This window comes from Corapipo altera, unplaced genomic scaffold (assembly GCF_003945725.1).
Source record: "Corapipo altera isolate COAL_440 unplaced genomic scaffold, ASM394572v1 274, whole genome shotgun sequence".
Classification (NCBI taxonomy): Eukaryota; Metazoa; Chordata; class Aves; order Passeriformes; family Pipridae; genus Corapipo; species Corapipo altera.
The window spans coordinates 488795-505372 of NW_020885042.1; the positions used below are offsets into that span (position 1 = coordinate 488795).

Consider the following 16578-nt stretch of genomic DNA (forward strand, 5'->3'; position numbering starts at 1 on the left):
CCGGGCGGCGGCGGGTGCCGGGGTCTGGGGACCGCGGCGGCAGGGGCACGGGCAGGGGCACGGGCGGCTGCCGGCGGCGGACGGGGTGGCGGAGCACATGCTGCGGCTCTACGAGCAGTCCCTCGGCAGCCGGGACCCGCCGGCCGCGGCAGGGCCGCCGCTCCGCCGGGGCAACACCGTGCGCGCCTTCCGCCCGCTGCCCGCAGGTGAGTGCGCGCCGCGCCGGGAGGGGGGACCCGCGGGGCAGCGCTCGGCTCCTTGTTTTAGTTACTGCCTTGCCGCTTCAGCTCGGCGTGTAGCAGCGCTGCCGAGTACAGTGTGAGGGAGGTGCAGTAATTAACGGATCGTCTCCGGAGTCTCCCGTTAGTGCTGTCTTGCACGTGTAGCTTCTGTTGAACCAAGGGCTGGTTTGCACTCGATGGAGCCGTGGCACGGTTTGGTGATACTTCACACCGTCTGCGGTGTTCTCACGTTGGGAAGTGGCGATAGTACTGGCAGTTAGAGGCAGTGACAGAGGAGTTCAGTGGAAGCATGATTTGAGCATGGTAAATACTGCATCTTGGCATCTTTGGCAGTGGCACTTAGATATCTCTGTGATTACAGACTAACATGCACAGGTGGATTGGTGAAAACATAAAATCACTTTCCATAACGAGGGGGGGAATGTTTAACATGCCAACATCCCAAAGGAGCAGTGTCCCAGCAGAAAGAGAAGATGTCTTGGCCACTGTCTTGGCGCTCCATCCCCTCGCTCTGTTCTGGGTTTTGTGCATCTGAGCTCTGCGAGGGCTAAATTGAGTTGTTGTCTTTCTCTTGCCATAGGCAACAGCAGCTCGTTTTGTGTTGTACTGATGGCAGAAAAGCACATTTCCGGAAAACCCTTAGATCAGATGTTCCTCGGGATGGTGGCTGGAGTGGAAAGGCTTTTTCTGGTCTCTGATTCTTCCTTGTGTCTGACTGTCTGGCCAGCCCTGCGATGGAAATGGCACATTCACCGTATTCCTCTTTTGAGGGGCTTAGTCTCCAGATCCTCTGCCTTGATCGTTGCACTCCTTGGCTCCAGATTTCAGTCTCTCCTGGGCTTTCCCTCGTCCTTAATGGGGCTGCATCAGTTAATTTAATACCTTGTGTTGCTGTTACTCCTTTATGTTTTACCATCCCTGCTGCTAACTCCCTCAGGACTCAGCTTTTTGTCTGCCACGAGCAGAAGCTCCCCAAGAATCTGGGGATTCTTCTCCATCTGCAGCAAGAGGCCTTGAAGCAAATCTTTAGTGGTTTCATTTGCAGTTTAATGTTGCAATTTAAGTTGACACTTTCAGGAGAGAAACTGTTTCTTTTCTGAAACAGGGCTCTCAAATGTGGCTGTGAAACCTTTCTGTCCTTGCTTTTCCCCTCCAGGGCTGCTGGTTCTTATGTGGCACATGGGAAAGGCCTTGCCCAGATCTCCCAGGTAACCTACCACACAAATCTTTGAGACCCTGTAAGACAGATGTTGTATGATGAGCCCAGGAGTTGGTGGGATTTGTTCACAGTCATCCCTGTTTGTGATGGAAGAGCAGTGGTGTCACGGGTGGTAGCTGCAGCCTCGGAACCCACAGCCAACAGAAACCAACTGAGACAATCAAATCAAGCCTCCTAAAAGCTGTTCAGTGCAAGTTTCTCTCCCTGTGGCTCGGTCCTCCAAGGGGATGGGGTGAGAGCTGCAGCGCTGGGTGGCACCTCGGAAGTTTGCCTCCCACGCTGCCCTGAAATCTCTGGTGCCCCAGATTTTGTGACTGGGCTGGAGTGTCAAAGGTTGCTCGTTTGACCTCAGGGGTTTGGCCTTTGGTTTTGATGAATGTTCACACGATCATTTATTCTGGCAGGTTTGTTTTTCATTAATCTTGCTAGATTATCTCGTAGCCTAACTGTTCAGTTTGAATCGCTCAGAAGAGGAACCTTTGCTGCCTGTGACAAAGCTGAAAAGAAACCCCAGGCCCCAAATCCAAGAGGAGTGAAGTAAGGATGTACCCCTTCCACAGGGCACTTGTCTCTCATGGGTTTACCTGCTCTCATTTGTTGCTGTGTGTTTGAGTCAAGGGATGTTCAGCTGTGATTTCTGTGTCAGCTCTCGTCACTGTTGCAAGGACATTTCTAGGATGACAGAAACAGCCCTGAGAGAGAAAGAGAGGGGAAAGAGAAAAGCCCCAGAAGCAGACTAGGTTTGCTTCTGAAAGCATTTTTAATCCCAGCATCGCTTAAGGAACGTGTCTTGCAAATGAGTCATTTAAAAAACTCGACTCGGGTTGGAAGGTCCCTCTAATGATGTTATAGTAAGAGATATTACTTTAAACTCTTTTTTATTGTCTGAATTTCAAGTAATTTCAGGTATTACACCTGCCTCTAGGCCAATTCTTGTGGTTTTAGAACAACTGTGTTCTCCTCCCTTTTGAAAGGCCTTTCTTGGCTTTGTTGTGGTGTGAGGTGCCCACGCACATGGGGCAAAGGGAGCAGTGCACGGGGCAGGCAGCACCTCAGCAGCTGCCATGAGCCTGCAGGGGCCAGTCTGGGCCAAATGCTGGCCCCTCTGAGCACCAGTGACAGCAGGGCTCTTCTGCAACGAGAGCCTTAAAAACAGTCAGTCAGGAGACAGTGAGAGCGTGGGGGTTTGGGGTTTGGTTTAAGCTTTTTTTTTTGGCTGGGTTTTTCGTTGGTTTGGGGTTATTTTGCTGTACCCCCTTAACTTGCTTGGCTTGTGCTAGCTTCCACTTAGAGGTTGGGTTTGGTTTTCACTCTTCTGTGGTCTTTTCTCTTCAAACATGTAGAAGACAGTTGCTGTGCCCACTGTGTAGCACACTTACCATGTGCAGTGTGCAGGTTTGTGTTTCATATTGTGAAGTGCACACGTAAGTCAGATCCTCAGCATGCACCATTGCTGCTTCCAGAGGAGTTCTTTATTGGAGCAGCTGCTGGCTTTAATCACAGTGGTGGACTTGCTGCTTTTTTAGATCAAGTTGCTAGCTCATGTGACCTTACCTGCTTTGCTGAAGGAATTAGTAGAACTACTTTGGCAGCGGGTCCTGTGCTCTTTCAAAGCAGAGAACCACATCCTACATCTTTCTCTTGGCAGTACAGGAGTTGGTAACTGGGAAGCAGCAGTTGAGTGAGAGCGAAGGTGGGAGAAAAGAGAAAATCTGGCTTCCAAATTTGTGTTCTTGTTTGGGAACTTGTTCCCATTTCCAGCTCCGAGTGAACTTTTGTAGCTGGGCTGTGAACTCAGGAAAACCAAATTTCACAGTGGAAACACTGACACATTCTTCATGGTGCCCTGGCATGAGGGCACCACTTCAATATCTTATTGAAATGATGGCTCATGGTGACTGTATAACTACATAGTCCTTGTTACTGCATCCTTTTTCACCCGTGGGACAGATTTGGCAGTCCATAAAAATGTCAGGGCGTCCTCTATAAAGATAAATACACCACATGTTAACAGGCTCATTCCAGCTTAGTGATGCCTTGAAGTGCCCCCTGTGACAGGAATGTGTTCATGCTGGCCATGTCTGTCTCCACACACAGGTGTCCTACCTGGTGCAGTTCCAAAGAGCTCTGTCACGCAGAGCTTGGTCTCCGAAAGTCCTCGTCAGGCTGGCAGCAACACGGGGTGGAGGGGAGCAGAGCTGTCTGCTCAGATCTGGCCCCGTGGTGTGTGGAAGGTAGCAGCTGTGTGGCTCTGTTGCATGTACTTTTTTCTTGGCTTTTTTTTCTTCCTAAATCTTACCCTCCAGAAAGATTTCCAGCGGAATCTGTCCTCAGAGCTCAAGGGCAAAGTTTCATTTAAAGGAAAGGAAATGTTCCTGAGGAAAAGGTGCATTTATAGGTATTTTTAAGCTGACTCTTTCTTGCCATGCCTGTCATTTTGAAGCCCGGGGAACGCTTGTTTCACGTTCCCATCCAGAGCCGGGTGTCCGTGTGGCACGAGGGGCCTCCTTGGCACAGTATTCCCAAGTTGGGATGGAAACCCATGTCCCTCCATTGGGTTTTTTGGGATGGAAGCCGTTGAGTCCGTGGGTGTCTGTGCTGCCCAGGAGATGATTTTGTTGATGAGAGATCGGAGAACTCAGAGCTGCTGGAGCTTGGAGGTCTTTTTGTAGGAAAACAGCACCATCTGCTGCAAGTGCTTTCTCTGGGCATGGGGTTACAGGCTGGGAGTGGCTGCTGGAGTTGGGCTTTGAACCAGAACTTTGGACTCCTCGTGTGTCTGTCCCACGCCCTCTGGAATTTCTTTACAAAAACAGCAGCTTGTTTGGTTTTGTGCTGCAGTGTTCCACTTCAGAACAGGCAGGGTTTGTTAAGTGGAATTCTTACTAAAAATTAAAATCCAAACCTGTCATTCAAGTTACAGCAATGGTTTAAATAATAACCTCTTTAACAGGTGCTCGTGGGACACCACACATTCTGGTTCCTAAGACTGATGTACTCAGTGTTCTGCCAAATTATGCATTAACCTTATTCCATTGGTGATTATAAACAAAGCAGATGTCAGGTCCTTGTGTGTGCTCAGCACCAGTGTGACCAACAGCCAGTTTTGGTTTGAGGGATTAAAAGCAGGATCGAATTGGAAGGAAATCTAGTTCCCTGGGCATAAATAACAGCTGGAAACAGGATGGATTTGGGACATCAGTCTTCAGCTCTTGGGAACTTCCCTCTGTGCTCTGCCCTCAGGTTGGGCTGAATGTGTAAACAAGGGTGTCCTCTGTAAATGGTTTGGCCTTTGCATTGCTTTGGCCCTGTTTCACTGAGGAAAACGTGTGTTGTTTTCCCATAATTCCATGAAGCAATGCATCTGATAATCTGGGGAGAAGGGCTCTGTCTTTCTAGTGGGATGGGACCACTTCCTGCTGGTTTAATGGATGGGTTGAAATATTCATGACCAAAAAGTGTTTAGAAGAGGAGGCTGCTGGGATTGTTGGGGTGGGAATGGGGCAGCACAGGGGGAATATGCTGGACTTACCCAAATGGCATCAGCAGCTGGGATGTCACACAGAGTGTCACACGGAACATGAAGCTGTCAAAGTCTTTGACAGACCAGTGCTGGAAATCATGTTCTCACTTGCTTGGGCAGGGACTTCCCCAGTGTTTTGAGGGTGAGGCTGTTCATCTGTTCATCCCTAGTCCAGGGCCATCTCCATGCTTGTCATTGCTTGGAAAACAAACAAACAAACAAACACCCCCCCCCCCTCAAATACTGGTAGAGAAAAACTCTCTTGCAGAATTCTGTAAACTAGAACTTCTTTGCAGCCTCTGAGGAGGGCTTTGACGTGCTGTGGTGTCCAAAAAGCATTGAATTTGGAATCCCCTTGTTTTTTCTAACATGTTGGGTTGTTCCCAGCCCTTTGGGGGGCTGCAGAGTGTCCCTTAGCTCTCCTAGATTTGACTTTTCCATGCAGCCTGCTTTGACAGCTTGACATTGGGATGTGTGTTTCTCTCGCTCTGAAGGGTGGATTTACCTGCAGCCCAACCAGGACATTTTAAAACAAAAATTAAATCCTTCCCCCCTTCTGCTGCACTCTGTGGGGGTTAAAGGAGTCCCTCACCTGTTTCCCTCTGGCTCTGGCACGAAAAATGAAGAAGTGTCCTGGGTGGAATGATTTCCAGACCCTGTGTCATTGGTTATTCTCAAGGGAAACTTGAAGCACAATCAGTGTCTGGTCTGGCCAGGAGGCTGTCAGATCAGCCTCCGTGTCTTCTCCAGGACTTTGTTAAGTGTCCATAGCCTGTCACATCAGCCTGCGTGTCTTCTCGATGACTTTTTTACATGTCCATATTCTTATCTAAGTGTTTGTTTTTCCAGGGAGGTTGGAAGGGCAGGAAATGTACGTTTTTAACTTGACGTCACTCACGGAGTCTGAGAACGTCCTGTCGGCCTCAGTGTATTATTATATTGGAGATCTGCTGCGGGTCAAGTGGAACTCCTCCCAGCCCAGCAGCTGCTCTCATCACAGCCAGAGGAGACCTGACATTCACATATGTCTGTCGGTTTGGACCTTTCCTTCTGTTGGGAACCAGCCTCGGAGCCTGGGACATTTCCTAATCAACGTCTCCACTGCTTCCCAGGACGTCCTTTCCTGGCAGTGGGAGGACATCACTGGACTCCTGCATGAAGCGAAGCGAAACAACGAACTGCTGATCGGTGTCAAAATGACTCTGAGGAGCCACCAGCCCTGGGAGAGGGCACCTCCTTGCTGTGAACCCTACATCCTGATCTATGCCAACGACTCCGCCATCTCAGAACCAGAGAGCGTCGTCTCCACTCTGCGAGGGCACCGTCACCCTCTGGCAGGAGCCTTTCCCAGGGCAGACGGCCGGGTGAGGAGCAGCCTTGGGAAGCGCCGGAGGACACGCTCTGCAGACACCCTGTTGCCTTTGCAGAACAACGAGCTGCCGGGGGCTGAGTACCACTATGGCCAGAAGGAGAGATGGGGAGGCAGGAAACCCTACAAAACCTTCCAGCCACAGTTAGCAGAGAGGGCCAGGAGTAAGAAAAAGCCAAGGAAGCCTCCTGGCCAGCAGAGGCAGACTCTGCAGTTCGATGAGCAAACGCTGCAGAAGGCGAGGAGGAAGCAGTGGAACGAGCCCAGGTCCTGCGCCCGGCGCTACCTCAGGGTGGACTTTGCAGACATCGGCTGGAGCGAGTGGATCATTTCCCCCAAGTCCTTCGATGCCTATTACTGCTCGGGGGAATGCCAGTTTCCCATCCCAAAGGTACGAGCTTTAGGGATTCCTTTGCACTGTAAGCTGTGCGTTTCCTTTCCTGAGGCAGTACAGGCAGCCAGTCCCATTGTGTGTTGGGCTCTAGGACCTGAGTGGTGTCTCTGTCTCCTGCTGCAAGGGGCAGTGCTTAGAACATCCAGTAAACAGACAGGCTTGCGAAGGGAATTAAAAAAATACTCGGTGTTAGTTTTTTGTCCAGAACCGAAATTGCCATAAAACATTTCCTGAATAGTGCTTATGATCTGTGAACTTGTTATTAACCGGTTTAATAAACATAAAACAAGCCAGCAGTTGTGCCCCAAAGGAGCCTGTGCTGCCAGGCCCACGTGCCAGGCCCACGCCACAGTCGGTGGGCACGGCACCCTGCAGGAAGAGCACGTGCCTCGTGAGGCAGGGCTGGCACAGGGGCAGGGAGCCCTGGGTTGCAGATGAGTCAGGCGAGTTACTCCTGTGACAGAGTGAGGGGATCCAAGAGCGATGGATGCTTTCAGTGTCCCCTGGTTTGCATGAGTTGGCATGTGAGTACCAGGAAAGGCTGATGTGCTCCCAGCCCTGTGACCCAGGTGGATGAACTGGGCTCCAAATGTACCGTGCCCTTCTCAGCAGCAGGGACCCCCCCCCTGAGGCTCTCCAAAGGTGAGAGTGGGCTGTGGGTTTGGAGGCTGGGCTAGGACGAGGGGGGGGGGGGGGTGAAGAACGCCTGCAGGACACTGCACTAAAGGCAGCGCTTGGACTCACTGCAGCATCCCATTCCAGAGCCTTTATTCCTGCCCCAGGGAAGCCTGAGCAGTTAGTTCCAAAATATAGATGGCATTTCAGGGGCTCGAGGAACCCAGGGAGGAGGAACCATGCCGAAGGGGATGGAGCCCAGGGGAAGCAGCTGAGGAGGGCAGAAGCCTCTCCTTGAAGGAGGAGATGACTTGCCTGACTACCTCCAGCTGCAGTGGCAGGCTTTCAGGTTTTGAATCAAGGGGAAAAGGGAACAGGAAGAGACAGAGTTCTTACCTTGGGATACACTGTGTTGGGCCTTTTGCTGTGTTGCTGGAACCGTGCTGGGTCACACCGGTCAGTCAGCGTGCAGATCAGAAACCTTAGTGGTGCCACACCTGGACTGCTTCTGTTCTAACGGTAAGGGCACAGAAATTATAAAAAGGCCTGCTGTATCCCTCTGCTTAGGACTGGGTTAGCATTTCCAGCTGCGGTGTTGGCTGTAAAAATGTGATTAAAGAGTCCCAGCAGCGGAGCGCTGCAGCTGTTTCAGCCCTGCAGAGCTGTGCGTGGCAGAGGGATCTGAGCGGTGGAAGAGCAGGGTATTGATCCCCGCCGTGGGTTCAGGGCTCCCTGAAAGCCACTGGGAGATTTCAGTCCACTGTTGAAATTCAAATTGTTTGGTTCCTGCGCTTTTTTAATCTCAAAAACCAAAATGACCTTGTTTTCCAAAGAGAATGAAAAACTGAATTATATACGGGGGTGTCCTCTGGAGCTGTGTGTTGTTCTGGAGCGATGCAGAATGCCTGGGGCTGCTGCTTGGACCATGTTTGCAAAATGGTACTCTGGCTGTCAGGCACCAACAGCCTAATGTGTGCCTGTACGTGTAGAATGTGCCCTGGCTGAGGGCAGGCTCCTGGAGCTGACAGCCTGTTGGGGAACTAAGAACTTCTCACCTCTGATTTTCTGGCCTTCCACATTCCCCAGTTCCAGGAACTGGTTTGGCTGCTGTCAAAGCCACACGTGTTGGGCACGTGCCGTATGGAAGATGTTCCGTGCTGGGTGAGACCTGTGTCAAACAGAGATGCTTTTTTTGGGACAGAACATGCCCAGGTTGTTCCCGCTGACGGCCGAGGCCATGCCTGAAACCCAGTCAGTGCTGCTTTGCTGGAGCTGGGTCCAGTGCAGTTCAACATCCTGGCAGTACATATTCCATACCTGCAGGAGAGCATTTCTGGTGCTACATGGCCTGTTCAGATGCCTGATTTGAGTTCCAGTGCTGCTGGCTCCAGGAAATAGGGTCTCCCTGGGTGTTGCACCCTTTGGCATGTGATCGGCAGGCCTGGGCCAGCAGCTGGGCTCCTGGTTGGTTGTGTGGAGAACTGCACTGCAGCTGAGGAAGGAAAGAAGCCTGGCTGCTACTGGAGCTTTCTGTTCCTTTTCCAGGCAGAAATGGTACAAAAACTGGAACTGTATGATGATCTAAGACATGTTTTTAAATCCCTGGCTACCACTGAATTCAAGAACAAACCAACAGACATTCCTTTCTTGAGATCAGCTGCCAAATGGAGACTTCCTACTAAATGTACTAACATGTTATGCAAACGACATTACGAGCTGGAATCTCACAGGTATTCCTGTGCTTTTTGCTTGCAAGGTCACTGAGACTTGCTCCTCAGGTTGGTGCAGATCTACCCCTAAGGCTGGTTGTCTTCCCAGAAGGAAATCATCTCGTGTCACAGCAGAACTGCAGGTTGCACATTTGGCCCCAATGACCTTGTTCCATCCATTTCACAGTGGTGTGTGATGGAGCAGCACAGGGAACTGGTTTGAATTCCAGGTTCTGTGTGTAAGAACAGCTCTAAAGAAAACAAACCAAGAGCCTTTGGCTGAAAGCTGCATTTTCTGCATTTTTCACGCCCACCTATCTTTTGTACAGGTACTTGGATCTGGAAAGATTTGGTGGGTCAGAGGTAGAACTTTGTATTTTGCATTTCTATGTGTTTGTCTTTATTTTTGTGAGCATCTTAGTATATTCTGGTGTTGTGAACGTGCCACAGGGACAATTTCATGCGGGGCTGTTAGGATCCAATTATTGAAAGCTGCCTCTGCCTGAATTAAGGGTGCCAACGAGACCATATGCCAAGGTCAATAGTACAGATTTTATTTAACAGTAAATATGAGGTAGGGAGAGAGAGAATGAGACAGATGAAGTAAGAAGATGAAGGTATCACCACCACATGGATTTTGACGGCATCCTGCCGGTCCTTCCGCTGGTCTCCTTGGTGCTGAGGGTCCCCCAGTCGTGTTTCCAGGGCACCACTTCTGTACAGTCCCAGCCCTGGATATCCACGGGCTGTCTCAGATGTTCCCCCAGCTTGGCATGGCCAGTTGTTTCCTTCCCCACAGCTTGCACAGTGGAGTTTTGTCCCGTGTGCTGATTTCAAACCTTCCCCTTGGTTTAGACCTGGGATTAGCGCTTTCCTTTCTCACAGTTTTCCACGGTGGGAATCTTTGTTGGGGTCCATTACCCGGGTCTGCCTTACTAGGCCTGGTTCCTGTTGTTGCCGTCTGCTCTCATCACAGGTTCCTGTGGTGGCTCACCTTGTGGGAATTGCCTTCTTTGACAGTGTTTGGAGATAATTATTTGCTTTCTTTAAGTCCTGACTGTGGGTGCAGTAACCTGCTGTGCCCTGTGTGTCTCCTGCAGGCCCTGAAGCCGTCCAACCACGCCACCATCCAGAGCATCGTGCGAGCCGTCGGAGTCGTGCCCGGCGTCCCCGAGCCCTGCTGCGTTCCCGACAGAATGTCCTCTCTCAGCATCCTGTTCTTGGATGAGAACAGGAACGTGGTGCTGAAGGTGTACCCCAACATGACGGTGGAGTCGTGTGCGTGCAGATAACCCCGGGAGGCCCCTCTGCCACGGCCGTGTTTGAGGCAGGGGCTGGGCAGGGCTCTCCTCACACCCACGCTTGGGTGGCACTGCCCGTGCGTTGCCTCGGGACAGAAAAGAAACTGTGACCCAATCCAGACCACGAGGATGGCAATGGAATGGATTCCAAGGGGAGAGAGGACCAACTTCATTGCTCTGGGAATGTGACCAACGTGCAAGTCTCGGCGATGGGACCTGACTGTTCCTGTGGAAATGGAGAGATGAAGGAGGAGGGATTTGTAGGTTTTCCAGACTGCCAGAAGGACACAGTGATCTATTTTTATACGAGATTTTGGAAGCAGCACGAACTGTTAATTGTTCTCTCTGTCCTTACAGGGACTGATGGATGGGGGGGTTAGAGGTGTAACATTCTTCATTGTAAAGCTGAGCTTCTTGCCTTGGGTTCTTGGGTAGTGCAGCGAGGAGGGCAAATCAATCTGACACCCTAAAAGGTAATGCAGCTTAGCCGTGCATCTCCTGGGTATGACATGCCAGCTCACCCTGTCTGTCTGTTCATTTTCATTGCCTTATTCTTTGGAATTCAGCTTTTTGGAGCTCAGTGCCCTCCCTTGTGAGAACCCAACCCTTGAGTGCTGAGTTCATAGCTGGGATTTCTCAAAAGCGCAGATTTTCTGTCCTGGACAAGTTTTCCTGCTGTGGCAACTCAGCTGGCCAGGGATATGAAAGTATCACACTCGGAGAAGCATCTGGGCAATTTGTTCCTAACAAGTGTTCTAGAACACAGTTCAAATAATCTTGGAGTTTTCTAACTGAAAGGAGGTTGTTTCCAGGTGGGGATCAGCCTCTTCTCCCAGGTAACAAGCACCAGGAGAAGTCATAGCCTCAAGCTGTACCAGAGCAGGTTCAGGCTGTACAGCAGGAAGAATTTCTCCATGGAAGGGCTGGTCAGGCACTAGTTTGATTAGTGCCCTGTTGTTGCTTGTAAAAACAGCATTTTCAAATGATTTCTGATGAAACATTTATCTTTGTTCAGGCTGTCATTTAAAAAAAAAATTGAAAATCATCCTCCAGCAGAAGTTATTTTGTATATGGAAAGTTTTACAAATGCTCTTTATTTATTTTATTTGTGTGTCCCTCTTGTCCACTTAATGTATCCTTCTTTATCTCAGCACTCTTTCAACACTGCAGTTTTCTTTGTCAGTGCAAAGATGAAGTGGCAGGACCATAGTGGAGTTCCAAGGACAGGTGCACCTGCACTGTCAAGGGTGTGTTTCACTAGTGCTGGATAAGCTTTGCCTGACCTGTGTTTTTTCCCTTCAGTAATGGGAAAGTTTCGCTGGGAACTCTGTAGAAAATAGAAAATAAAATTACTTTTTCAAAAGAAAATTCTCTTTTTTCAGCGTGGCGTTCAGATCTTTCAGAGCACATTGTGCCAGCTCTCGTTGTGCAGGGAATAACTCCTGTCAGCAGCAAGGTCCCGACTGAAGTGGCAGCTGCAGTTGTTCCTGTGGTGTGGGCCAGTGGAATTGCAGGAGAGTGGAAGAGGGCAGAACCTGTAGGTATTACCCCTACTGTGGGATCTCCAAATCCGTATCCTTTAAAATCAGAATGCCAGATGGCATTGGGGGCAGTGACAGTGCAACCTCTATAGGGGCTCTGGGGTCTCTATAATAGGTCTGGACTCCCTATAGGGTGTCTGGGGTCTCTATAATAGGTCTGGACTCCCTATAGGGGGTCTGGGGTCTCTATAGGGGCTCTGGGGTCCCTATAATGGGTCTGGGATATCTAAAGTTTTCAGTAATTTTTTTTAGGTGATTTGAGTCAGTTTCTGGTCATTTTTTGATATGAATTATGTCAGTTTTGAGTCATTTTTTGGGGAGATTTGGGTCAGTTTCCGGTCATTTTTTGGGGTGATTTGGGTCAGCTTCTTGTCATTTTTTGGGGAGATTTGGGTGAGTTTGTGGTCATTTCTTCAGGAGATTTGGATCAGTTTTTGGTCATTTTGTGGGGAGATTTGGGTGAGTTTCTGGACATTTTTTTGGGAGATTTGGGAGAGTTTTTGGTCATTTTTTGGGGTGATTTGGGTGAGTTTCTGGTCATTTTTTAGGGTGATTCGAGTCAGTTTTTGGAGAGTTTTTGCAGTTTTGGGGGTGATTTGGGCTGGTTTGGGGTGTTTGGGATCAGTTTTGTGTCAGTTTTTGGGATGATTTGGGTCAGTTTTGGATGAATTTTTGGGGTGAATTCGGGTCAGTTTTGGGTAAATTTTTGGGGAGCACTGGGTGTTACTGGTGGTTGTTGGGGAGCACTGGGTGTTACTGGATGTTAGTGGTGATCACTGGATGTTACTGGGGAGCACTGGGTGTTACTTGGGTTTACTGGGGAGCACTGGATGTTTCTAAGGAGCACTGGGTGTTACTGGGGGTTTTTGGGGAGCACTGGCTGTTACTGAGGAGCACTGGGAGAGAAAATGAAAAACAAAGAGAATAAAAAATAAACAAAATAAAGAAGGAAATATAAAATACAAAAGAAAATTAAGAAAAAATTAAAAGCAAGAAAACTAAAAAGGAAATAAAATGAACAGTGAAATAAAAGAAAAAAAAAAGAAAATCCCCTTTACTCCCCTGCCCTCCGAACTGTAACTTGGGGCGTCAGCCCTAAAATGTGAGAAGGAGACCCCAAAACGTGGGTGGGGGAACCCCAGGGACCTGAAAAAGTGGAGGGCGAGCCCTGAAATATCAGAGATGGGCCCCAGAAAAGTGGGTGAGGCGTGCGCGGTATGAGAGCGAAGCCAGCAGGTCAGGTGGGGTGGGGGGGGGGCCAGTCAAGGTAGGGACTCGGCGCATGCGCACTCATTAGCAAGATGCCCGCGTTCACCTAGTTAAGGGCGGCCAGGAGAGGGAAAGACGCATGCGCAGTGACCCCTGTGACACTGCAGCGCTCCCTGCTCAATTTAAAGGCCGGTTCCCGCGGCACGACGGGACTTCTGGTCTCCTGTCTCTCCCGGGGTGTGTGGGGGGAATAACATGAAGATTTTTGAGGTGAAAGCGCAGAAATTAGTGACGGACGTTCTCCGGGTAAACTCAGAGACCGGAAGTGAGAGCGACCGGACTATTTTCAACGGCGCACCAAAGATGGCGCCCTCCCGGATCGGAAGTGCTGCGAGGCCACCCCAAAAGAAAGATGGCGGCGCCAGAACCGGAAGTCCTCCAAGGCCCTACACAAAGATGGCGGGCTCGGCCCGGGAGTTCGCCCCGAGGCCACACTCAAGATGGCGCCGCCAGGACCTCATCTTAGCCCAGGCCACACTAAAGATGGCGGCGAGAGGACCCCTTGCCTCAGAGAGGCGTCTATCCTGTTGCCTGACCTCCGCCCCGACACGGACCCCCGCCCCGCACCCGCAGCACCGTCTCGCCGCGCCGCTTCCCGCTGTGCGGACAGGGCGGGGCGCTCGGCGGCGCCGGGCGCGGGCGGCAGGTTCGTGGGCGACGGCAGGCACGGGCGCGGGCAGCCCCCTCTCGGCGCCGCGGCGCGCGCCGGACGCGCGAGGACCCCAGGCACGCGCAGCGCTGCCCGCTCGCCTGCCCCGTTCCGCTCCCGCTCGGTCCCGCCGAGCCCCGGAGATGCTGTCGGGGCTGCGCCGCCGCCTCCCTCCCCTGGAAGCGACCCACGGCGGCAGATCCGACGTCGGGCTCTCCGGGAGGTCGTCGCCGGGGTAAGCGGGGGCCCGGCGGGGGGGCGGCGGTGGCGGCCGCTCTTCTGCCTCTCCCGCGGCCGTCGGGCTGCAGGCAGGGGAAGCGACAGGCAAGTTTCTCGCCTCTGCGGAGAAACTTGCACCTGCGGGCCGCCGCCAGAAGAAGGGGCGGCGAGAGCGGCAGGGCCGGGGTCGGATGTACCCTGGCATTGCACCCCCCCGGGGAGGGTCTGCGCTGCCTCGGGGACCCTGTCTGTGCTGCCGGGAGAGAGAAATCCTTTGGGAAGCTGGGCTGGAAACAGCAACTCTGTGAATTGCTCAGCTTTTCCTAGGCAAGGGCAGGTTTTAGGGAAGAAAGGCCCGTACTCGCGAAAGGCGCCGCGCGTCTCGCCGAGGGGGGGGGGCGCGCGGCTGCAGTGGCGCGCGCGGCTGCAGTGCCGCTCCCGGCCGTGTCCGCCAGGCGGCGACTGTGAGGCAGGGCCCGGCGCTCGGGGGCGGGCTGGGAAGCGGCGCCTGCGCAGAGCGAGGCGTTGGCCGGGCCGGGCCTGAAGCGCTCGGGGCCACCGGGCAGGGCAGTGGGGGCGATCGGCCGGGGGCGGGGGGGGAAGAGGGGAGAGGTAAGAGCGGGTTTTAGGGAAGAAACGCCTGTAGTGAGTAATCAGAAGAGAAGGGTGAAAGCCAAGAGCCTTTGACTTCCCCGGTGCACTTAATTTTCTTGTTCTCCTCTCTTTCAGGACAGGAAAAATCATTGACTTGGGTCCAGCAATGGCAAATGTGTTGGGGTGTGAGCAGCCAAAGGCAAGAGGCTGCAGCCCCACCGACCAGCGCTGGGGGCTCCTGGTGCTGCCCGTGGGCTAAGTTAGAGGGACACGTTTCTCTCCTCTTGCCTGTTGGCATTTGCTCCCTGGGCACTGGCTCTGTTTCCCACTCCACTCTGGTCCTTGCCGTGCTGGGAAGGGTGGAGAGGAAGGGGCGAAGGTGAGCCTGGGGTCCCCGAGCTGTGGGGTTGGGCTGTGCTGAGAGGGGCAGGTGGGTCCCCGTTGGTGAGCCTGAGCCTTGGTTTGGGGGTTCAGGAGCCCGGGGGACCAAGCCTGGGGGGTGTTTGCAGCTCTACCAGGGCTGGAGCTGACACAGCACTGGGGGAGAGCCTGGAGCTGGGCTGGGCCGTGGGACAGGTGCAGTGGAGCTGGGGGAGGGTTTGGGACTCCCTGGGGAGAAAGGAGGGATGGATGGGCTGGATGGAGCCACAGGCATGTGCTCCTGGGAACACACTTGTCCAGGACACTGGGATCCGGGTCAAACTCCAGTTCCCCTCATGTCCAGGGATGCAGGGTCTGAGGGACTGGATTTCCCTGGGGGTTTGCAGGAGACCAGGAGTGAAAGGAAATGTGGTGCTAGAGCAGGCTGTGTTTGCCTCTGAGGACAGAGAGCCTGTGGGCTGAGGTGAGATTGCTGTTAGTGTTGGGATGAGCATTCCAGGGAACGGGGAGCTTGGAATTCCAGGTGCTGATGGAACCATCGCCTTAGGTGTGTTTAGTTTGTGTTGGTGGGAGCTGGGGTTCAGGCTGGAGAGCTGTTGCTGGGAACAAAGGGTGGAGAAAACCTGTTCCACGGATGTGTAAGGAAGGATGGAGCAGCAGGGAAGGGGAGTATTTCTATACAGTATCAATATTCTCCATGTGAGATGGAGCAGCGATGGGGGTGGTTGGGTTTGGCCTGGGCCGGTCAGGATCTGCCATAAACAACCCACCAGACCCTGAACCCTCACTGGACATGTCCAGCCCCTCAGCAGAAACCCAAGTTGTTCATTTGTTACAGAGGAAAAATGATTGGTAATTGCTCCTGATCTGTGGAGAATTTCCTTTGGAATGATCAAGCAGAGAGCGTATCAAGGCAGGCAGAGCATTTCTTTTGGCTCTTTTTTTTCCTGGTTTGTCATTTTCTCTCTGGCTTCAGTGCATTTTGTGTGCTCCTGTTCAGGGAGCAGCGTATTTTTGCCTTGAAATTCAGGGTGGGTTTGTTTGTTTAGGATTTTTTTCTTTCCCAGTTGAATCAGGCCTTCTGTGCATAGTCTGGTGTTGTCCTACATGACTGCTTTGGTGCTGGGTCAGAGAGAGAGAAGGGGAATAACTTTTCATTCTCTTCCAAGCAGAAGTGGGAGGTTGTCTTGCCCCTCCCCAAACCACTGCAGGCACATGGGAGTAGCTCAGTGCTGGCTCAGTCCTCTGAGAAACACCCATGGGGGAGAGGTTTAAGTCTTAATGACAACGCTCTGGTCTCTTGATGGCAAAGACTGGGTCCTACAGTCCCAGCCTGATGAGGGAGAACAGGAACTTCTGTTCTTCGTGGCAAACCTGCTGTTACTCCTTGTGCAGTCTTTTCTTTCCGTTGTATGTGTTACTGTCCAGAATCTCTCCGAGGCAAGCTGTTAGAAATTTAGAGGTAGGACTGGAATTTGGGTCTGTTCCCTACAAACTCCTGCAAAACCTGAAGGACCGGGCTGATGACTGCTCTTAACAAAGGTGGTTTATTA

General features: G+C 52.1%; 1 protein-coding gene and 1 long non-coding RNA gene across 2 annotated transcripts in view; both read left to right on the top strand.

Moving 5' to 3' along the window:
- BMP3 (bone morphogenetic protein 3) overlaps positions 1 to 11933 on the top strand; it is a 78565-nt gene extending 66632 nt beyond the window's left edge. The window contains exons 3-5 of the mRNA XM_027668554.1: positions 56 to 206; positions 5834 to 6744; positions 10172 to 11933. Of these exons, the coding sequence (XP_027524355.1) occupies positions 56 to 206; positions 5834 to 6744; positions 10172 to 10363 (1254 nt within the window). The 3' untranslated portion in view covers positions 10364 to 11933. The remainder of the gene's footprint in view (positions 1 to 55; positions 207 to 5833; positions 6745 to 10171) is intronic.
- Positions 11934 to 12553: 620 nt separating this feature from the next.
- On the top strand, positions 12554 to 12858 carry LOC113959481. The gene is made up of 2 exons (XR_003531813.1): positions 12554 to 12590; positions 12755 to 12858. It is a non-coding gene; the product is annotated as an uncharacterized LOC113959481 (long non-coding RNA).
- Positions 12859 to 16578: the final 3720 nt, after the last annotated feature.